This window comes from Heterocephalus glaber, unplaced genomic scaffold, assembly GCF_053883595.1.
Source record: "Heterocephalus glaber isolate CG9 unplaced genomic scaffold, H.glaber_assembly_v1.0 deba00001452, whole genome shotgun sequence".
Classification (NCBI taxonomy): domain Eukaryota; kingdom Metazoa; phylum Chordata; class Mammalia; order Rodentia; family Bathyergidae; genus Heterocephalus; species Heterocephalus glaber.
The window spans coordinates 3,011,966-3,029,754 of record NW_028258302.1 but is presented as its reverse complement, the minus strand read 5'-3'; the positions used below and the strand labels follow the sequence as shown (position 1 = coordinate 3,029,754).

Sequence of the window (17,789 nt, the reverse complement as noted above, 5' to 3'; positions counted from 1 at the left end):
GTCTTTTTCAGGGACCAAGTGGAACAGAAGGGATAGGCAGAAATTATACTTTCCTTAATAGAATGTACAATTTTTGGGACCTAAACGATTTGCTGCAGAGAGCACGGGTCTAGTAACTTACCCAGAGGGGGCTGTAGCATCCCCCCATTCTTCTCACAGTTCCCAACAGGCTGGATTTCAGCTGAGTCAACCAGCCGCCAGAAGTCATTCTTGTTGTCACTGCCATCAAGTCGCAGACGGAGGCGGGCACCCGTCAGTCCAACTACTGTGGCAATACAGGTGGATGTGGTGTTTCTGGGGTCTTGTGCTTCCAATTTCATGCTGATCTTGAACTCATTGGTTGGAGGTGTATAGGACTGAGAAGAACAAGCCATGGGGATCAGGCAGAACAAGAACACAGCAAACTGCATTTTCAACAGGGAAAAACAGAAAATGTATGCTTTGGACTCAAATTGGTTACACCTGGACCAGGGACAACCAGTTTGAATTATGCCCTAACACTTGAGGCACAAAAGTTTCACACTAAAGAAACAGTATAAGGTAAGATGAAGGGAAAAATTACTTTCCTCTGAAGCACCAAACTTTGCCTCACATCATTAAAAAAAAAGGACAACAGTCTCTCTCATATAGTCTAGTTACTTTAAGGCTTTCTCATTCTATCTTCTCCAACTCCCTATCCCTCCAGGTATAACATTTTATTTTCAGAACCTTTATATTCTTTTCAGCTGCCATATATTTAATGTCTCTTCATGGAACATAGTGGTCTGTAAATCCATCACACAGACTACAGTACTGCTGGGAGTTGATTTTTTTCTTATTTTGACATTAATTTTTAAATCAACTCATATAATTAACATATAATAATCTATATACACATTGGTAAGTCTTGACATATGTATGCACCTGTGAAAGGCAGAATAAATTAATGAGTGTGGCCACTGCCTCAAATTCATGAATGTTCCTTTCTAATCCTTTTTTTCTGGCCCTTCCCAGACCCCTATGTCCATGAAACCACTGACGTACTTTCTACATTGTAAACTGCTTTTAATCTCCTAGTCTTATATGGAATCATAGAGGATGTACTCTTTTTTTTTGGTATAGCGTTCACTCAGCATAACTATTCTGATAGTTACCTACCTTGTTGAATGTTTCAATATAGGTTGAGTATCCCTAGTCTGAAAATTTTAAGTCCAAAATGCTCCAAAATTTGAAACTTTTTGAGCACTGATCTAATGCTACATGTAGAACATTCCACACTAGGGCTCATGTGATGAATTGTAGTCAAAACATAGGCACACTAAGAATGTGTAAAATTACTATCAGGCTAAGTGTATGAAGTGTATCTGAAACTAACAAATTTCATGTTCAGACTTGGGTCATATCTCTGAGATACTTCATTATGTATATGCAAATATATAAAATTTGAAAAAACGTGAAATACAAAACACTTCTGGTCTTAAAACTTCTGGATAAGAGATACTCAACCTGTAATTCATTTCATTTTGTTGCTGAGCAGTACATAAATTGATGTTTATCTGTTTTCTTTTCCACTTTCTTACTATTACAAATAAAACTGTTAGGAATGTTCATATGAAAATCTTTGCACAGAAATATACAGTTGTCTGTCAGTGTCTGGAGAGGATTAATTCCATGATGCCCCTCAAATACCAAAATCCATGGATACGCAAGTCCCTAATATAAAATGGCACAGAATTTGCATATAACCTACACACATCTTTCTTTAATCCCCTCTGGATTACTTAGAATACCTAATACAATCTAAATGCTGTGTAAATAGTTGTTATATTATATTGTTTAGGGAATAATGACAAGAAAAAAACCTATATATGTTCAGTACAGACATAATTTTCCCCCAAATATTTCTAATCTGTAGTCAGCTGAATTCACAAATGTGAAATCTACAGATGGAAGGCCAACTGACTTTCTTTTCTCTTCCATAAATATCTAAGATTGGGATAGCTGGATCATATGGTAGGTTTAACTCACACATAGGAAAGTTAATTCTTATATTAAAGTATATAATTCAATCCTGTTGTTGCTGTTGTTTGGCGGGCCTAGAGAGTAAACCCAGGGCCTCATGCATGCTGTGTAAGCACTCTATCACTAAGCTACATCCCCATCCTAATTCAGTGTTTTTAAGTATGCTCACAGAGTTGTGCAAACATCACACCTACCCAATTTTATAAAATTTCCATCATGTCCCAAACAGAAAGTCTATTTTATTAGTTGTCACTCTCTATCCCCCCTCTCAGTCCAGTCCCTGGAAACTATTAATCTACTTTTTGTTTCTGTGGATTTGCCTAACTTGGATATTTCATATAGTTGAGATTATGTAATATGCAGCTAATATGTGAATGGTTTCTTTTACTTGGCATGTTTTCACAGTTTGTCCACGTTGCAGCCTGTATCATTTCATTCTTTTCATTGCCAAATAATATTCTATTGTATAGATATACTATACTTTGCTTATTTATCATTAGATGAACATTTGAATTGTTTCTTCTTTACAACTACACCAAGTCCCTGGTTTACAAACATTCAAATTATGAACTTTCACAGGTGTACTGTGCAAGACTCACTTTGTTGGCTAATGAACGAATTCAACTTACTAACAATTCTCCCAGAACAGAACTCATTCGGTAAGTCAGGGACTGAGTGTATTATGAATAATGATGTGATGGACATTTATGATATGCCTTTGTGTGGATGTATGTTTTCTGTTCTCTTAGACGTATACTTATGAGTGGGATTGTTAGGTCATATGTTTTATTTTGTTTTTGTTTTTGGTACCAGGGATCGAACTTGGGACCTTGTGCTTGCAAGGCAGGCGTCGGAACCACTGAGCTAAATCCCTGGCCCTGTTGGGTCATATGGTAACCCTATGTTTAACATTTTGCGTAACTGAACTGTTTTATAAGGTGGCTACAGGATTTTAATCATCTCAGCAACCAATATATGAAGGTTCTAATTTCTTCATATCCTCACCAACGCTTGTTACTGTCTGCCTTTTTAAGTTTAGTCATCTAGTGGATGTGTAGTATGTAACTGCAATTTCAATTTCCATTTTTCTAAAACTAATGATCTTGAGTTTCTTTCATGTGCTTATTGGTCATTTGTATCCATATGGAGAAATACGAATTCAAATTCTTTGCCCATTTTAAAATTGTGATTTTCTTCCCCATGAGGAATTTTATCATTACATATACCAATGTACTAATAAAAAATAAATACCTGTGATTTTTTTAAATTGCTGAGTTGTAAGAGTTCTTTATATACTCTGTTTGGGGTACAAGTCTCTTATTAGATATATGATTTATAAATATGTTCTTCCATTTTGTTATTTACCTTTTCATTTTCTTAATGGTGTCCTTGGAAACACTTTTGATTTGGATGAAGTTTAAGTCACCTATTTTCTCTTTTTTTTGTTTTTTTGAGATAGAGTCTCGAGATGCAGTTCAGACTGGCCTTAAACTCACTTTGTAGTCCAGGCTGGCCTCAAACTCACAGCAATCCTCCTGCTGAGCCTCCCGAGTGCTGGGATTATAGGTATGTGCCACCATACCCAGCTTCTATTTTCTTTTTTGTTGTTTGTACTTTTGGTGCAGTATCTAAGAAACTATTATCTAAAGTCATGAAGATATACTCCTATGTGTTCTTCTAAGAGTTTCATAGTTTTAGCTTTTACATTAGGTCTATGATCCACTTGGAGTTAATCTCTGTATGTGATACAAAGGTAGGATGCAATTTTGTTCTTTTGCCTGTGGATATCCAGTTGTCCCCTTACCTGTTGTTGAAGATCTCATAGAGCTGTCTTGGGATTGGCTGTAAATTAATGGGTTAGTAATCTATATGTTTACCCTTACGCCAGAAACTCAGTGTCTTGAGTACCATGGATTTGTAGTAAGTTTTGAAATCAGGAAATACTGAGTCTTCCACCTTTCTTTTCCCTTTCAAGGCTGCTTTGGCTATTCTGGGTCTCTTGTATTTCTATATGAATTTTAGGAACTACTTATCAATTTCCGCAAAAAAGGCACCTGGGATTTGATAGGGATTGCACTAAATCTATAGATCAATTTGGGGAGTGTTGTTGTCAGTATGTGATTCACAAATTTTCTCTCCTAGTCTGTGGCTTGCATTTTCATTGTCTTGGAAGTGTCTTTTGAAGAGCAGAATTTCTTAATCTTGACAAAGTCCTATCTATTTCTCTGTCCATCTTCTGTCTATTTATCTCAGAGCCTTCCCATTGAGTTACATCCCTGTCCGCTATGTCAGTAAGTTGGCCAGGCTGGGCTTGAACTTTCGATCTTCCTGCTTTAGCCTCCCAGAGTGTTAGAATTATAGGTGTGCACCATCACAGCTGATTCTTAACATTTTTTGTGGCTCATGTTCTTGGTCAAGTGTTTTCTAAAGTTTTCTTTCCATAAACTTTATATATCTGTTAGGGCCGGGAATTTAGCTCTGTGGTTTTGCCACCTGCTGTGCAAGCGAAAGGACCCGAGTTTGATCCCCCGTACCAAAAACAAAACAAAAACAAAAAAAACAAACTTTATATATCTGTTAGTTAACTTCCTCCCCCTTTAGCTATTGTTGTAAATGGGAGTTTCTCTTCCACTGTATCTTCTACTGGATTATTTTAAACCACTGAGTAAAATGCTGGGTTTAGTACTGAGGTATAAATTTTTTTAAAAAATTAAGGATGCATTACTCATTTCCTAGTTTACTTAGTACTTTTTTTTTTGCTCAGTGGTATAATTTTTTTTTCCTGCTCAGCAGTATAATGATGTTTTCTGACCATTTTCCAAAGTAAGTGAGCCACTTTACATTTTCACTACCAGTGCATGAAAGTTTCATTTGCTCAGAATACTTGTCACCATTTGATAATGGCCAATTTAAAAAAATCAGTCATTTAAATAAATGTATAGTGACATCTCATTAAATCACTTTTAATTTGTATTTCCCTAGTGAAATAATGATGCTATGCATCTCTATTCATGTGCTTATTTGCTTTGCATATATTTTCTTTGGTTTGGTTCAAACTTTCAATTCCTTTCTTTTCCTGCCCTGTTTGATTTGGTAATACAGTATGGAGAGGGAGTGGCATGAGTGGACATCCTCATCTTAAAAGGAAAATACTGAGCCGGGGATTTAGCTCAGTGGTTCCACTGCCTGCCTTGTAAGCGCAAGGTCCCAAGTTCGATCCTGGGTACCAAAAAAAAAAAAAAAGGAAAAGATTTAGTCTTTATCATTGTTTCATGTTATCTGTAAACTGTTTATAAATGCCCTTTTTTTTTTTTTTTTTTTTTTTTTAACCAGGGATCAAACTCAGGACTTTGCACTTGCTGGGCAGGCGCTGCGTCGCTGAGCTATATCCCCGGTCCTTATAAATGTCTTTTTGCTCAAAGTTTTTATGAGCAACGGATGTTGGATTTTGTGAATGCTTTATTTGCGTGTATTGAGATGATCATGTTTTTTCTATTCTTTTTTTTTTTCCTGACAAGATGGTCTCCTTGGCCCCCTCTTAATTATGGAGAAAGGGTCTGATCATGTTGGCCAGGCTGGTCTTGAATTAGTGGGCTCAAATGACCTTCCTGCTTCGGCCTCCCAAATACCTGGGACTACAGGTGTGTGTCACTATATCCAGCTATATTTTTTCTTCTTTAGTCTGTTTGTATAGTAAAGTATATCAATTGATTTTTGAAGTTTGAATCAACCTTGCATTCCTAGAATTAATGCCACTTGGTCATGATGAGTTGTTTTTATATGCTGTTATTTTTTTCCTTAAAAATTATTTTGAATTTTTATAAGGATATTGCTCTGTAGCTGTGATTTTTTGTTTTTGTTTTATTTTCAATGTCTGCCTGGCTTTGGCAATAGAAATGTTTACTTTGTAGGGTTAGAGGTACTTCTTTCTCTTAAATCTTCTGAAAGTCTGTTTAGAATTTGTAATTTTTTTCCTTAAATGTTTGAAAAAATTCATCAGCAAAGTCACTGAGGCCAGGAATTTTTGGTGGGAAATCTTTTTACTATAAATTTAATTTAAAAAAATAGGACTATTCAGGTTTTCTATCTTCTTGACTAAACTTTAATAACTGTGTCATTTATGGAAGTCATCCATTTCACCTCAGTTGTCAAATTTAAAGGTATAATTATATATAATACTTCTTTAATTCTTTTAATATCTAGAATCTATAGTGATATTAGTTCTCTCATTTCAGATATTGGTTATGTAAATCTCTACTTTTGGTCACTCTGGTTGGAGGTTTATCAATTTTATTAATCTTTGGAAAGAACTAGCTTTTGGCTTCAACAGGCTCTATAGTTTTTCTGTTGTTTGTTTAATGATTTATGCTCTAATCTGTTTCTTTTTTTGGTACCAGGGATCAAACTCAGGACCTTGTGCTTGTGAGGCAGGCAGCAGAACCACTGAGCTAAATTCCCGGCCCCTCTAATCTGTTTCTTATTCTCTACTTACTTCAAAGTTAACCTGCTCTTTTCTCTCCAGTTTTCTGAAGTTAATCAAAACTTTTCTTCATTTCTAATATAAATGCTCGGTGCTATAAATTTCCCCCTAAGTACTGCGTTAGCCACATCCTACAAATTCTGAAAGGTTCTGTTTTCATTTTCATTTAACTGAAAATACTTTCTCATGTCCCTTTTTGGTTTCTTAGCACTCATAGAGTACTTAGAAATGTATTACTTAGTTTAAAAGTATTTGGACATTTCTTAGGTAACTTTCTTCTATTTTTTAAACAAAAAAATCCCATTTTAATCAGAGAACATACTTTGTCCTGCTTAAATGCTCATAAATTTCTTAAGATTTTTTTTTATGGCCCAGAATATGGCTTAGCTTAATAAATGTTCACCAAGGACTCAAAAAGAATGTGTACTCTACTGATCTTGGATAGTATTCAGTATGTGTCAACTGGGTCAAGATAGTTGACAGTATTGTTCAAGTGTACGGTATGCTTGCTTGATTTCTATTAACTTTGATTACAGATACATTTTGGATTTATACCTTAAATTCCATCAGGCTTTGGTCCATGTAAGGATGGTCTGACTCCTTTATCATTATGAGATTATCTTCTGTGTCCCAATAATATTCTTTGTTCTGAAATATACTTTGATATTAATAGTTATTTCAGGTATATTATTAATGGCTAATATCAGCATGGTATATCATTTCTAATCATTTTACCTTTAACCCTTTCCTATTTTTATATTTAAAGTATAATTTCTTACAGGCAGTGTACGAATTGACTCTCGCTTTTTATCCAATGTGCCAATCTTAGCCTTTTAATTGGGATGTGTAGGTCATTTATATTTAACTTGATTTCTGATAAGGCTGGGTTTAAATGTTGCTACTAATTTTCCATTATTTTAGTGGTTGCTCTGGGTTTATAGTAAACATCTTTATTATAGTTTATCTTCAAGTAATATTACACAAATTTTTGTATAAAAACTTTGTAATAGTAAACTTAAATTTCTCTCTTCCTGCCTTATCATACATTTAACTTACATGTTATCTATACAATACGTAATTCTTATTTATATAGTCAATTATATTTTATAGATTTAAGTAATAAGATAAAACATTTTATGTATTTTTCTTATTAAAATTAAAAATTTCAGTCATCTTCCTTGCTTTGTACAGCTCTCTTATTTCATCTGGTATTTTCCTTCTGCTTGTTATAGCTTCCTCTAAAATTTCTGGTAGTTCAACTGCTAGTGACAAATTCCTTCAGCTACTGTATATCTGAAAAATATCTTCATTTCACCTTCATTATTGAAAAATGTTTTTGTAAGGTACAGTATTTTAGGTTAAATGTTTTCTTTCATTAAAGATGTTGTACAACTTTGTCCTTCCTCACATTGTTTCTAACAAGCAATATGGTATCATTATCTTAGTGATCCTATATGTAAAGTATCTTTTCTCTGGCTGCTTTAAGGTTTTCTTTTTATGGCTTTGTGTAATATAATGAAGATATACCTTAATGTAGTTTTCTTCTTGTTACTTTTGGGATTCACTGAGCTTCTTGAACTTGTGGGTTTGTAGTCTTCCTCAGTTTTGGAAAAATTTACCTATTATTTCTTCAAATGTCTTTTTTTTTCCCCTTTCTTTTATTTTCCTTGGGGATTCCATTACATGTCTATTTGGCTGCCTGAATCTATTTCACAGTTCACTGGTGCTCTTTTCATTTTCTTCTTCTTTTTTTTCATGTTTCACTTTAGGTATTTTCTATTGTTATGTCTTCAAGTTTACTAATCTTTTATTCTGCCATTAATTCTACCCAGTATATTTTTCATTTCATATATAATACTTCAATGTGAGTCTTTTTTAATATCTTCAATTTTTCTGTTTAACATATCAAAACAATTAAAATAATTAATGCATTTATCTGCTATTCTATGATCTACGTAAGTCTCGAGTCAGTTTCAACCAATTGATTAGTCTGTTATTGACTGTACTTTTTTGCCTCTTTTCATGCCTGGTTATCTTTGACTGGATGCCACACACTGTGAATTTTATCTGCTGGGTACTTAATATTTTTTGGATTCCTATACATTTGTTTTTCTTTGGGGTACCAGGGATTGAACTCAGGACCTTGTGCTTGTGAGGCAGGCACTGGCACCACTGAGCTAAATCCCTGGCTCTGCATTCCTATAAATTTTCATATGCTTTGTTCCCAGATGCAGTTACCTGCATACAATTTTATCCTCTTGACTCTTACGATTTGTTAGGCAGGTCTGGAATGTAGCTCAGGCTATGGTTAATACATTATTGCCTGCCACTGAGCAAAACTTTCCTGAGTACTCAGCCAATGAATTATGAGAATTATGAGACTTTCCAGGTGAGTTGGAGGGATCAAGAACTATTTCCAGTCCTATGTGTCAGGCTCTATTCCTTCTAATACTTTCCCAAGGGGTTTCCTTGGCCTTAAGTATTTCCTAACATGCTTTCAATGAACAGTAGTACTTTCCTGAATACCTCAAGAGGACCCTCTGCAGATCTTTGTGGGGTTTTTTCTATGCAGTTATCTGTTCCCTGGTACAAATGTGTCCCTGGACTCTCAGGTCCATTTCTTCTTTTTTTTTTTTTTTTTGGTACCGGGGATCGAACTCAGGTCCTTGCACTTGCGCAGCAGGCGATGAAACCACTGAGCTAAATCCCCGGCCCCTTGGTCCGTTTCTTTAAATTAGGGAAACTGCTGGCTCAACCTACATTCCCCTTCCCTGAACCATGATCTGGAAATTCTCAAGGCAGGAAGCTAGAAAATCATACTGGGCTCAATTTATTTGTTTCCCCTCTCTCAGATATCATTGCTTAGTTGCTTGGTCTTTGGTGATTTGAAAACTATTGATTACTATATTTTGACTTTTAAAAACAGGTTTCAGGTGAAAATATGAATTCAGTCCCTGTTATTTGAAATGAGAAGATGTCCTGAATTTGTATTTTTACTTAGACAACAGAACTTAAAATGAAATGTTGACAGAAGCAATAATCATTGAGTAATAAAGGAAGAGAGATATAAATAACTTCCTGATGTTTAGCAGTACACTTGTTTGCTTATAAGCCTTATCACTTACTGACACAATCAACATCACTTATGAACTGTCCGGAAACCTTAATTCTACGTAGGAAGATGTGGATGACTTCTGAGTGCCTAAAACTTTTCCCAGTGGGATTCAGTGTCATCAGTCTTAGAGAAAAGCAAGATTGTGGCAGGGGTGTTAAGTAGAAGGAAAGAAATATTGCTTCACTTTCAAGTACTGTGTAAGGGATAGAAGTCTCTTATCTGTCTGTATTAAGAGCTACAATTAAAATTGGCATACTTCCCCTAGTAACACAATATCCTCAAGGAGGTGAAGAAGAAGAAAAAGAACATTACGTGGGATGAAGCTGGGAAGAGCGTCTGCTGCTAAAACTCATGGTGACCAAATTTTTCTGCTTGAGTTCTGTTCCTCCAACCCGAGTTTGTTCTGGGGTCCTCAAATGAGAAGTCAAAGGGATCCCACCTCACATGTTGATTGTTTAAGAACCAAAAAAATAAAAAACAAACCCAACCTATTTGTTTCCCATATACTAATGATGTTGAGGATCAATTACCTGCTTGAAGCAATGGACAGGCGCTGGGACTGAACATGTTTCTTTTAGGTATTTGTCCCAGGTAAAACGACCTGTAAAGGAAATAGAAATCTCTATCACAGTCAACTTCCTAAAAAATGCTTTTGGGATATAATGTATACTAAATTTTAACCCAATTACAGACTGGTTTTAAGTATAAGAAAACATCTTTTTTCTCTCTCTCTTTGGGCCCAAAGGAGTATTAGGGGGAAGAATCTAGGTGACCTGAGTGGCTCTTTTAATGTTTTAAAATCAGAGTCTCAAGATAACCTAAGACACTGGTGGCAAACCTAGAGTATGGGTGCCACAGTGGGCTGGTTGTATCAATGAAAGCTCTAAAAGGTTCACCATCACTAAGGTGTTTTTCATATTAGTCCCTAAACTGATGCAAAATGCCAGAGAAAGATACACTAGTATTTCCAAGAAGTGGCCAGGAAGCTCACAGGAAACAGAACAGAAGAGGTAAAAAGTGAGGGGAATAACCTGTCTCCTAAAGAGGACCCTACTGCTGCCAAGTGACAGCTTTTAACACTCAATGTGGTTAGATCCCACCACCTCACCTTAGGAAGAATGAAGGAAAGGCTACCTGGAAACATGAGGTGAAAAGATATGAGGGAAGGGGAAGGCAGACGAGCGAGATTATACTTGAGTTCTCACTCTTACAACTGGCTTTCTCTTACCTATCTCAATCCTACTCCCCTCCCATAGCTGTACTGCTTTGATAATGCAAAATGACAAAGATCTGGTAATCTAGAGAAAAGTAGGATATGGGAAACATTTCTGATGGCAGTAAATAAGAACAAGTTAAGGAGTCTACAAAATCTTTTAGCCTCTTGGTCTAATCAATACTGCTAGAAAAATAATCATTAAGGTGACACTATGCTAGAGCCAGGAAAACATGTTAAGAAACTGGCTGTTAAATATCAATTTTATTGGACCACAAAAGATTACCAAGTTATTTATTAAAAAGTTAAATCAAGTGCAAATCTCCCCCTAATACCCACCTAGAGGTGACCCCATGATGGAGCAGGGAAGGTCCCAGAGACTCTCACAAGCTAAAACACTGTAGCAAACCAGCATTTCTTGAAGTTTCCTCTGTAGTGGAGCAGCACAGGGCCCCTTTGGGCCATGCAAAAAGCACTAGATGCTGGGAATAAAAATGAGTCACTGAATGATGAAATCTAAACCACTTAAAAGATGATGCCAAGATTTTACACTCTACTGGCTTTACAGCTTCTGTTTTAAAACTGGTCCCTTTCCCATCATCTTTAGCTAAGCCAAATAGATCTGGCTAGATATTAAAGTTCTGAAACATTTCACAAACTAGCCAATGATTAATCATCATGACCAGACAGTCCATAGGGCAAATGAGATATATTTCCTGGAGTCAAGATTTAAACAGCTTATCAGAATTTAATAAAAAATTTGCTCTTAGCCAAAAGGGCCCTATATCAAGGGCTGAAAACATTTCATTATTGCTTGCTAATAGAAAAAGAAAATACAAATTATTATTCCATCCTTACAAATGAAAAATTAAATCAAATAGTAAGTTAGAACTGAGACTCTTAAACTCTAGCATCTAGAGCAGCATGCCCAATAGAACTTTCTGTGCTGAAACAAATGTTTTGTATCTGTGTTGCTCGATAAGATAGTACCTAGCTATACCTAACTACTGAACATCTGAAATGTAGCTTGTGTAAGAAATTAAATTTTTAAATTTTATTTTATTTTAAATAACTACATATCTACATATGGTTAATAGCTAATATTTTAGGCAGCACAGTTCTCAAGGTCTGGTCAGCCCTGGGTAATTGCTTGTATTAGCTTGAGTTCTGACTAAAAGCATATAAGAGACCTTGATTTTAAGAATCACAGCAGCATCAGGGATACCACAATAACTAAGAGTATTAATTACAGTTCTCTATTATACATATAAATCATGGTAATCAATTACTATGCTGTAAGGCACACAGATGAGAAACCTCAGACCTTACACTACTTAGGAAACCCCCTATTACAAACTAAATGAAAAAGAATCATTTAAAAAAGTAATCCAGGGCCGGGGATTTAACTCAGTGGTGCCACCATCTGCCTTGCAAGCGCAAGGTCCTGAGTTCGATCCCTGGTACCGCAAAAAACAAAGAAAGAAAGAAAGAAAAACAAAAAATCCACCCACTATGATGACTGACTGGCTTGAACCATATCTAGATTAGTATTTTTCTTATACTTGATCACTTGGGCCATCTAAGGCTTAGTCCCTTTGTATTAGGTAAATTGCAAAAATAAGGTAATTTTTATTGACTCAATAAGGACACCTGAATGACTACTATCATGCTCATCAAGAAGTCAGAAATCATATGTCATCTGTATCTGCAAGCACTAAAATAACCAGATGGCTAAAAAGGGAGGTTTCAAGTAGAAGCTCGGCACTTTGTATACATACAATGGTTTCATCATTATACATTTCTACCATCTGGAGTTTGGTTTTAAGAAATGCATGCATATAAGAGTACAAGTGATTTAATATGTTGTGTTTGTCATCAAATGCCTCAAGGTTGGAGTTCAGGTTGGGATAAAAAGTTCCAACTATTGCTTAGTAATATTTCCATGTAGTTTTCTCTTTGAAAAGAACGAAAAAGAAACATCACTTGAGGTATTTTTATTTAATAAAAATAAAGCACCTAGAGAAGTTTAGCATTCTTTTCAGAAAGAGAGAGGTTTGGACAAGGAGAAGAAATCAGAGGCTTTTGGAAGGGTTTAGGCAAGTATCCTAAAATGAGAAAGATTTGGATTTGGAAGGCTTCACAGAAACAGAATCACTACATTTAAGCTAGAATAACTCCTAAGAGTTTCTTAAAATAAACTTTTGGCTTTCTTGGGCTCGTATCTTTGCCTGTGTCACCTCTCCCTGGTGACTGACAATCAGCAAAAATGCTGCATGGCCTCATGACTTTTTCTGTCTCCGAAGAACAAATTCTACCATTTATCAATCTCCTATAATATACAAAAGGCATATCCTGTTCATTTCTTTATTTTATACTCAACACATCATCACTGTAATTACTTACCTAAACTCTTTATGGTTAGGAGCTATCTTTTATTCATTTAAAAATCTTTACTGCTTAACACAGTGCCTGCAACTTAATAGAGGATCAGTAAAGGTTTCTGAGTAGTCAGGAGTGTTGGTGCATACCTGAAATCCCATGGTAGGCTGAGGCAGAAAGATCTCATGAGTTTGAGGCCAGCCTGGGCTATAGACAGAGACCCTATCTCCAAAAAAAGTTTTGGAATGAATGAAAAGAAGAAAAGCACCAAACAGGTAACACTTTTACTCTTTTCTATACTAGTAACATCCATGTGGGATATTAAGTTTAGTCTGAAAGCTATACCTTGAGAAATACAAGGCAAACCAAAGTTTAAATGGTGATCTTAGTGTAAAGAGATCCAAAACTGTCAACTGAGGACCAACTGAAGCAGTAGTTCATGAACTTTTAGCATGAATAAGAAAAGAAAGTCTCAGAGCCATTCCTTATCCATCCAACAACTATTTACAGTATTGTCCTGGGTGCTAGAAACACAACCATGGTCAAAATATTGTCCTTGCCCAAGGAGAGCGTCAGTCTAGTGAGGTGCAGAGGTTAAATGTAATATCTTGTAGTAAGGGCCATACTTGGAGAAGCAGAGGGTGCTTTAGGAGTACCTGAAGGGTTTGTGGAAGACTTTCCAGAGGAAGTAACCTTTAGCCTCTAAGAAAAGGATAAAAGAATAAACAGGACTCAAAAAGAAAGGTAACTTTTTTTGTTTGTTTCACACAGGGAAAAAAAGCATATATAAAGGCTTGGAGGTAAGAAAAGAGTGGTTCTAAATACTGGATATTTTGGTGTGGCTCTTGGTTGGGGTTTAAAAGACAAATAGTTTTAAAAAGAGTTTGCAGATAGAGGCAGTATTAAGGTAAGAGGGCTTCTCATACACCAAGTTACATTATGTTAATGAGAAAAAGTATAGAGAGGTTTGGGGTGCAGTCATCCTGGCCATAGAGTGAAGAATGGACAGGAGGGAAGGCAGGAGGCTGGAAGACTAGGAAGCTGCCTAATCTAGGTATAAGACAATGGTGACTTGAACTAGGCAAGTGGCAGAGTAACAATGAGAAAGTAAACCTTAGCGCTATTTTCTAATAACCAGAGGCCAGTGAGTAAAAACAGGCTAAACATATTCCGTATGGTCCTGAAAGTTAGAATGTTCCTAAAAAAAGAAACATATTTTGGCCCAATGAAGTATCTGCTCAATATGAAGTAATTTATCTAGGAGGTTGTACAACCTTAAGAACTTGAGTTTAAAACATTTTATAAGAAATTCAAAATGTCAAAATTTGAAAACTTCGACCAGGGGAGATTAAAGGGTTTTTTTCCAACACTGAAGTTTGACCAATCTACTGAATTATATGTCAGTTTGATATCTGGGGTTGCCCTCTATGCTCAAGGGGGAAAATAAAATATGCAGGACTAAGTTATATCAGAGGATATGCCTGTGCTACCAACTGTCTCATCAGGAAAATTAAACTTTCAAATTTTAACATCATTTGCTAACACATACTTTATGTAAATTGAGTATCCATATTTCAAAACTCCCTGTCAACAAACAGGTTTACAACATGCCTAAAATTGTGACTGAACTGCAACTGTTATTATTATTCACACCACAACAAAAACAGCAGCAGCTATCACACTGCTGCTATCATGTGCCTGCCTGATACCAGACTAGCTCAGTATCTCCCATGTTTAAGTAGGTTTTAGGTGTATTTTAAAGATGAGAAAATTGGTTCAGAAAGATTAAGTAATTTGACTGAAGTTATAAAACTGATGATTGGGGAATACGAATTTGAACCAAATCCTGATAAGACTGTGTCAATGCTTTTTCCACTACATGTTGCCACCTTATATTTGAGGCAAGTTTTAACAAATAATAAAAATAACTACCATTTGTTTACAAAAGCCAGGTACCTTTACCTGCATTATTTCATTTAATTCATTTCTTTGGCTCCCATTCATAATGCTTCATTTCAAGAATATCAGATTTTACTTAGAGTCAAGTCTGAGAATACAGTTGAACAGAATGAAAATCATAATATTCCTCCATAATTGAAAACTATTTGAGAGACTTTAAGATGTTTTCAGATCTGTTACTTCATATAGTCTTTACGACTCAAGTAGGCAGAATGGGATTATTCTCATTTTACAAATCATAAAACTAAAGATCAGAGTCACAAAGTTATTAAGTGGCAAGAGTTGGTTCTCAATGAAACCAGGAGTTTTGATTCTTTATCTTTATATTAATATCAATATAATATTTTATATTAATACCAATAGACAATGGAAAGCACTATGTCACAGGAAGAAAAGGCAAATAGACAATGACACTAACAGAGCTGAACACATGAAATTGCAGTAACAAAATATATCAAAGTACTGAACAAAAATTGATAAAGGTATCAGGACAGCAACATTTATATAACATGTAGGAGGATTCTAAAGACTCCAAGACATTAAGAATGATGTTATGTAGAAATCCTGAAAGCTGACTGAGAAATATTAGTTTTATTCCTCAAATTTTAGTCCTGAAGTACACTAAGCAGTGGTGAAAACCAAATGCAATATTACTCTGACTTGCTACTTGATAATATTTTAATGTTTCAGTTTTTATTTTGTTCATAAATTTAGAAAAATTTTAGATTTAATTTTAATTAAATTTATCTTATGAGTACTATCTTCTGGGAAAATTTCACCAAACTCTTCATTTATACAGTGAGATTTTCTTTTAGTTCTGGATTCAGTGAATTAAGAGTTAGCTTAAGGGGGGAGGGGAGAGTTGGAAGGAAGGGAGGGGATTGGGAGAAAAAGAGTCAAGATATATCATGTACAGGTACAAGTTCCCTTTGATGAATGTAATCGTTATGCATATTTAAATTGTACCAATTAAATTAATTAAAAAACAGTTAAGAGTTGGTTCATTTTCCTTTCTTGGCTTGTTGTGACTATTAATCCTGATATGCCAACTTTACTGGATTAAAAAGTGCCTAGCAAATTAGTACAAGATGCTCCTGGGTGTGTTCAGGTAGGTTACAGAGAGATGGCCTTCGACATTATATATGGTCCTTCACCTGCTCCTCTCTGAAACTGTTCCCCTGTTCTGCTTCCTGGCTGCCACAAACTAAGTATCTTTGCCCTGCCATGCCTTTCCCTAGAAGTCTGGCTTGGAGCCTGTTGATGAGGTCCTGAATTTCCTGAAACCATGAGTTAAACCTTTCCTCCTTTAAATTGTGAGTGCTGGGTATTGGATCTCAGTGATGGGAAAGCTGGCTGATACAGTACACTTGGTCAGTGGCTGCCTGATAAGTAGGGTTGACATGACAGCTGAGACGAATTACTGGGCTAATTAGGTAAACAAAAGCACAAGTTTCACTGCTTTAATGAGCAGAGACACATGGAATTCCTTTCCTAGTGGAGTAAAACTGGTTACAATCTAAGCCCTGGTCTAGTAATTCTCCTTATTTAACAGAAACAAGAAAAATATCTTACCTAGCTCCAGGATGTCAGTAGTTTCTATTAAAGAAAAAAATGTTATAGTATAGGTCATTGTGACAAACATACCAAAATGACAGAAAGATGAAACTCCGGGGTGAAATAGGGGTTTGAAATTTTGTGTAGGCCAATTACTTCATTTTAAAACATACTGAGTTTTATTAGTAGTTATGGAAATACACCACCCACTTTTGGCCTTCCTTTGGCGCCTGAACTAGTAAAAACTATGGAAATCCAGAGAGACTGAGCAACTGTGCCTAAAGGTATAAAGCTAAATTGAGGTTATTTATGCTCAGAATCTAGGTTTCCTGATTTTCAGCTCAAAATAAAGTATATTGCATTTGACAGACATCTCCATAAATGACAGTATTTGCTTTTGCTTTAACCACTGAATGATTCGTAAACTTGGAATCCTAAGAATAAATGCTTTTTGGGAAAAATGTCAAAATTTTTTTCACACTAAATTGTTTTTTTCTTACCTTGATACTGGGGTGCACACTCTGATCGGGGACCATATTTGTGTTTTTTAACGTCATTCCAGTCTATTGCTACAGGAAGAGAGAAAAAAAGTTATTTGGAAAGAAAACACAAGATTCAATACTTTTCCAACTTGGTAGTATGCATTAATATTTTTTCATAACATAATCCACATCTGAGATTCTACTCTAGGAAAATAATCCAAATATAGAAAAGGTTATTTATTTATTTATTTTTATTTATTTTTTTTCAAGATGGATCTTGCTATGTAGTTCAGCAGCCTGAACTCACTCAGTAGCCTAGGCTGGCCTCAAACTTGTGGTGATCCTCCTGCCTCAGCTTTCTGAGTGTTGGGATTACAACCATCTGCCACCATACCCAGCTTGAAAAGGTTTTATTTTAAAAGGTTTCACATTATTTATAACAGCAGAAAAAGAAGAGGGGGAATACCTATGTGTTTAAAACAGAAGACTGATTAAGATTTGGCCAGGTAATCACTAGGCCAAGTATTTTGCAGGTGTTAAATTTTTACAAAGGCTAAAGAGCAAACGGGAAAATGGTAAAGTTAAAATGTTATCGGGTAAAACATG

At 35.5% G+C, this 17,789-nt stretch overlaps 1 protein-coding gene across 10 annotated transcripts in view; it reads right to left on the bottom strand.

Moving 5' to 3' along the window:
• Window positions 1-17,789, bottom strand: part of Scmh1 (Scm polycomb group protein homolog 1) — a 182,605-nt gene that overhangs the window by 98,755 nt on the left and 66,061 nt on the right. For 3 of the 10 annotated variants that reach the window (XM_087214972.1, XM_087214974.1, XM_004871798.4), the window contains 4 exons: window positions 17,202-17,270; window positions 16,720-16,743; window positions 10,127-10,197; window positions 122-356 (listed from right to left, as the gene is read on the bottom strand). In XM_087214972.1, coding sequence (XP_087071098.1) covers window positions 122-356; window positions 10,127-10,197; window positions 16,720-16,743; window positions 17,202-17,270 — 399 coding nt within the window. Of the gene's footprint in view, window positions 1-117; window positions 405-7,036; window positions 7,130-10,126; window positions 10,198-11,148; window positions 11,292-16,719; window positions 16,744-17,201; window positions 17,271-17,789 lie in introns of those variants that run through there. The other 7 variants (XM_087214971.1, XM_021249867.2, XM_021249869.2 and 4 more) reach the window with 7 other exon arrangements.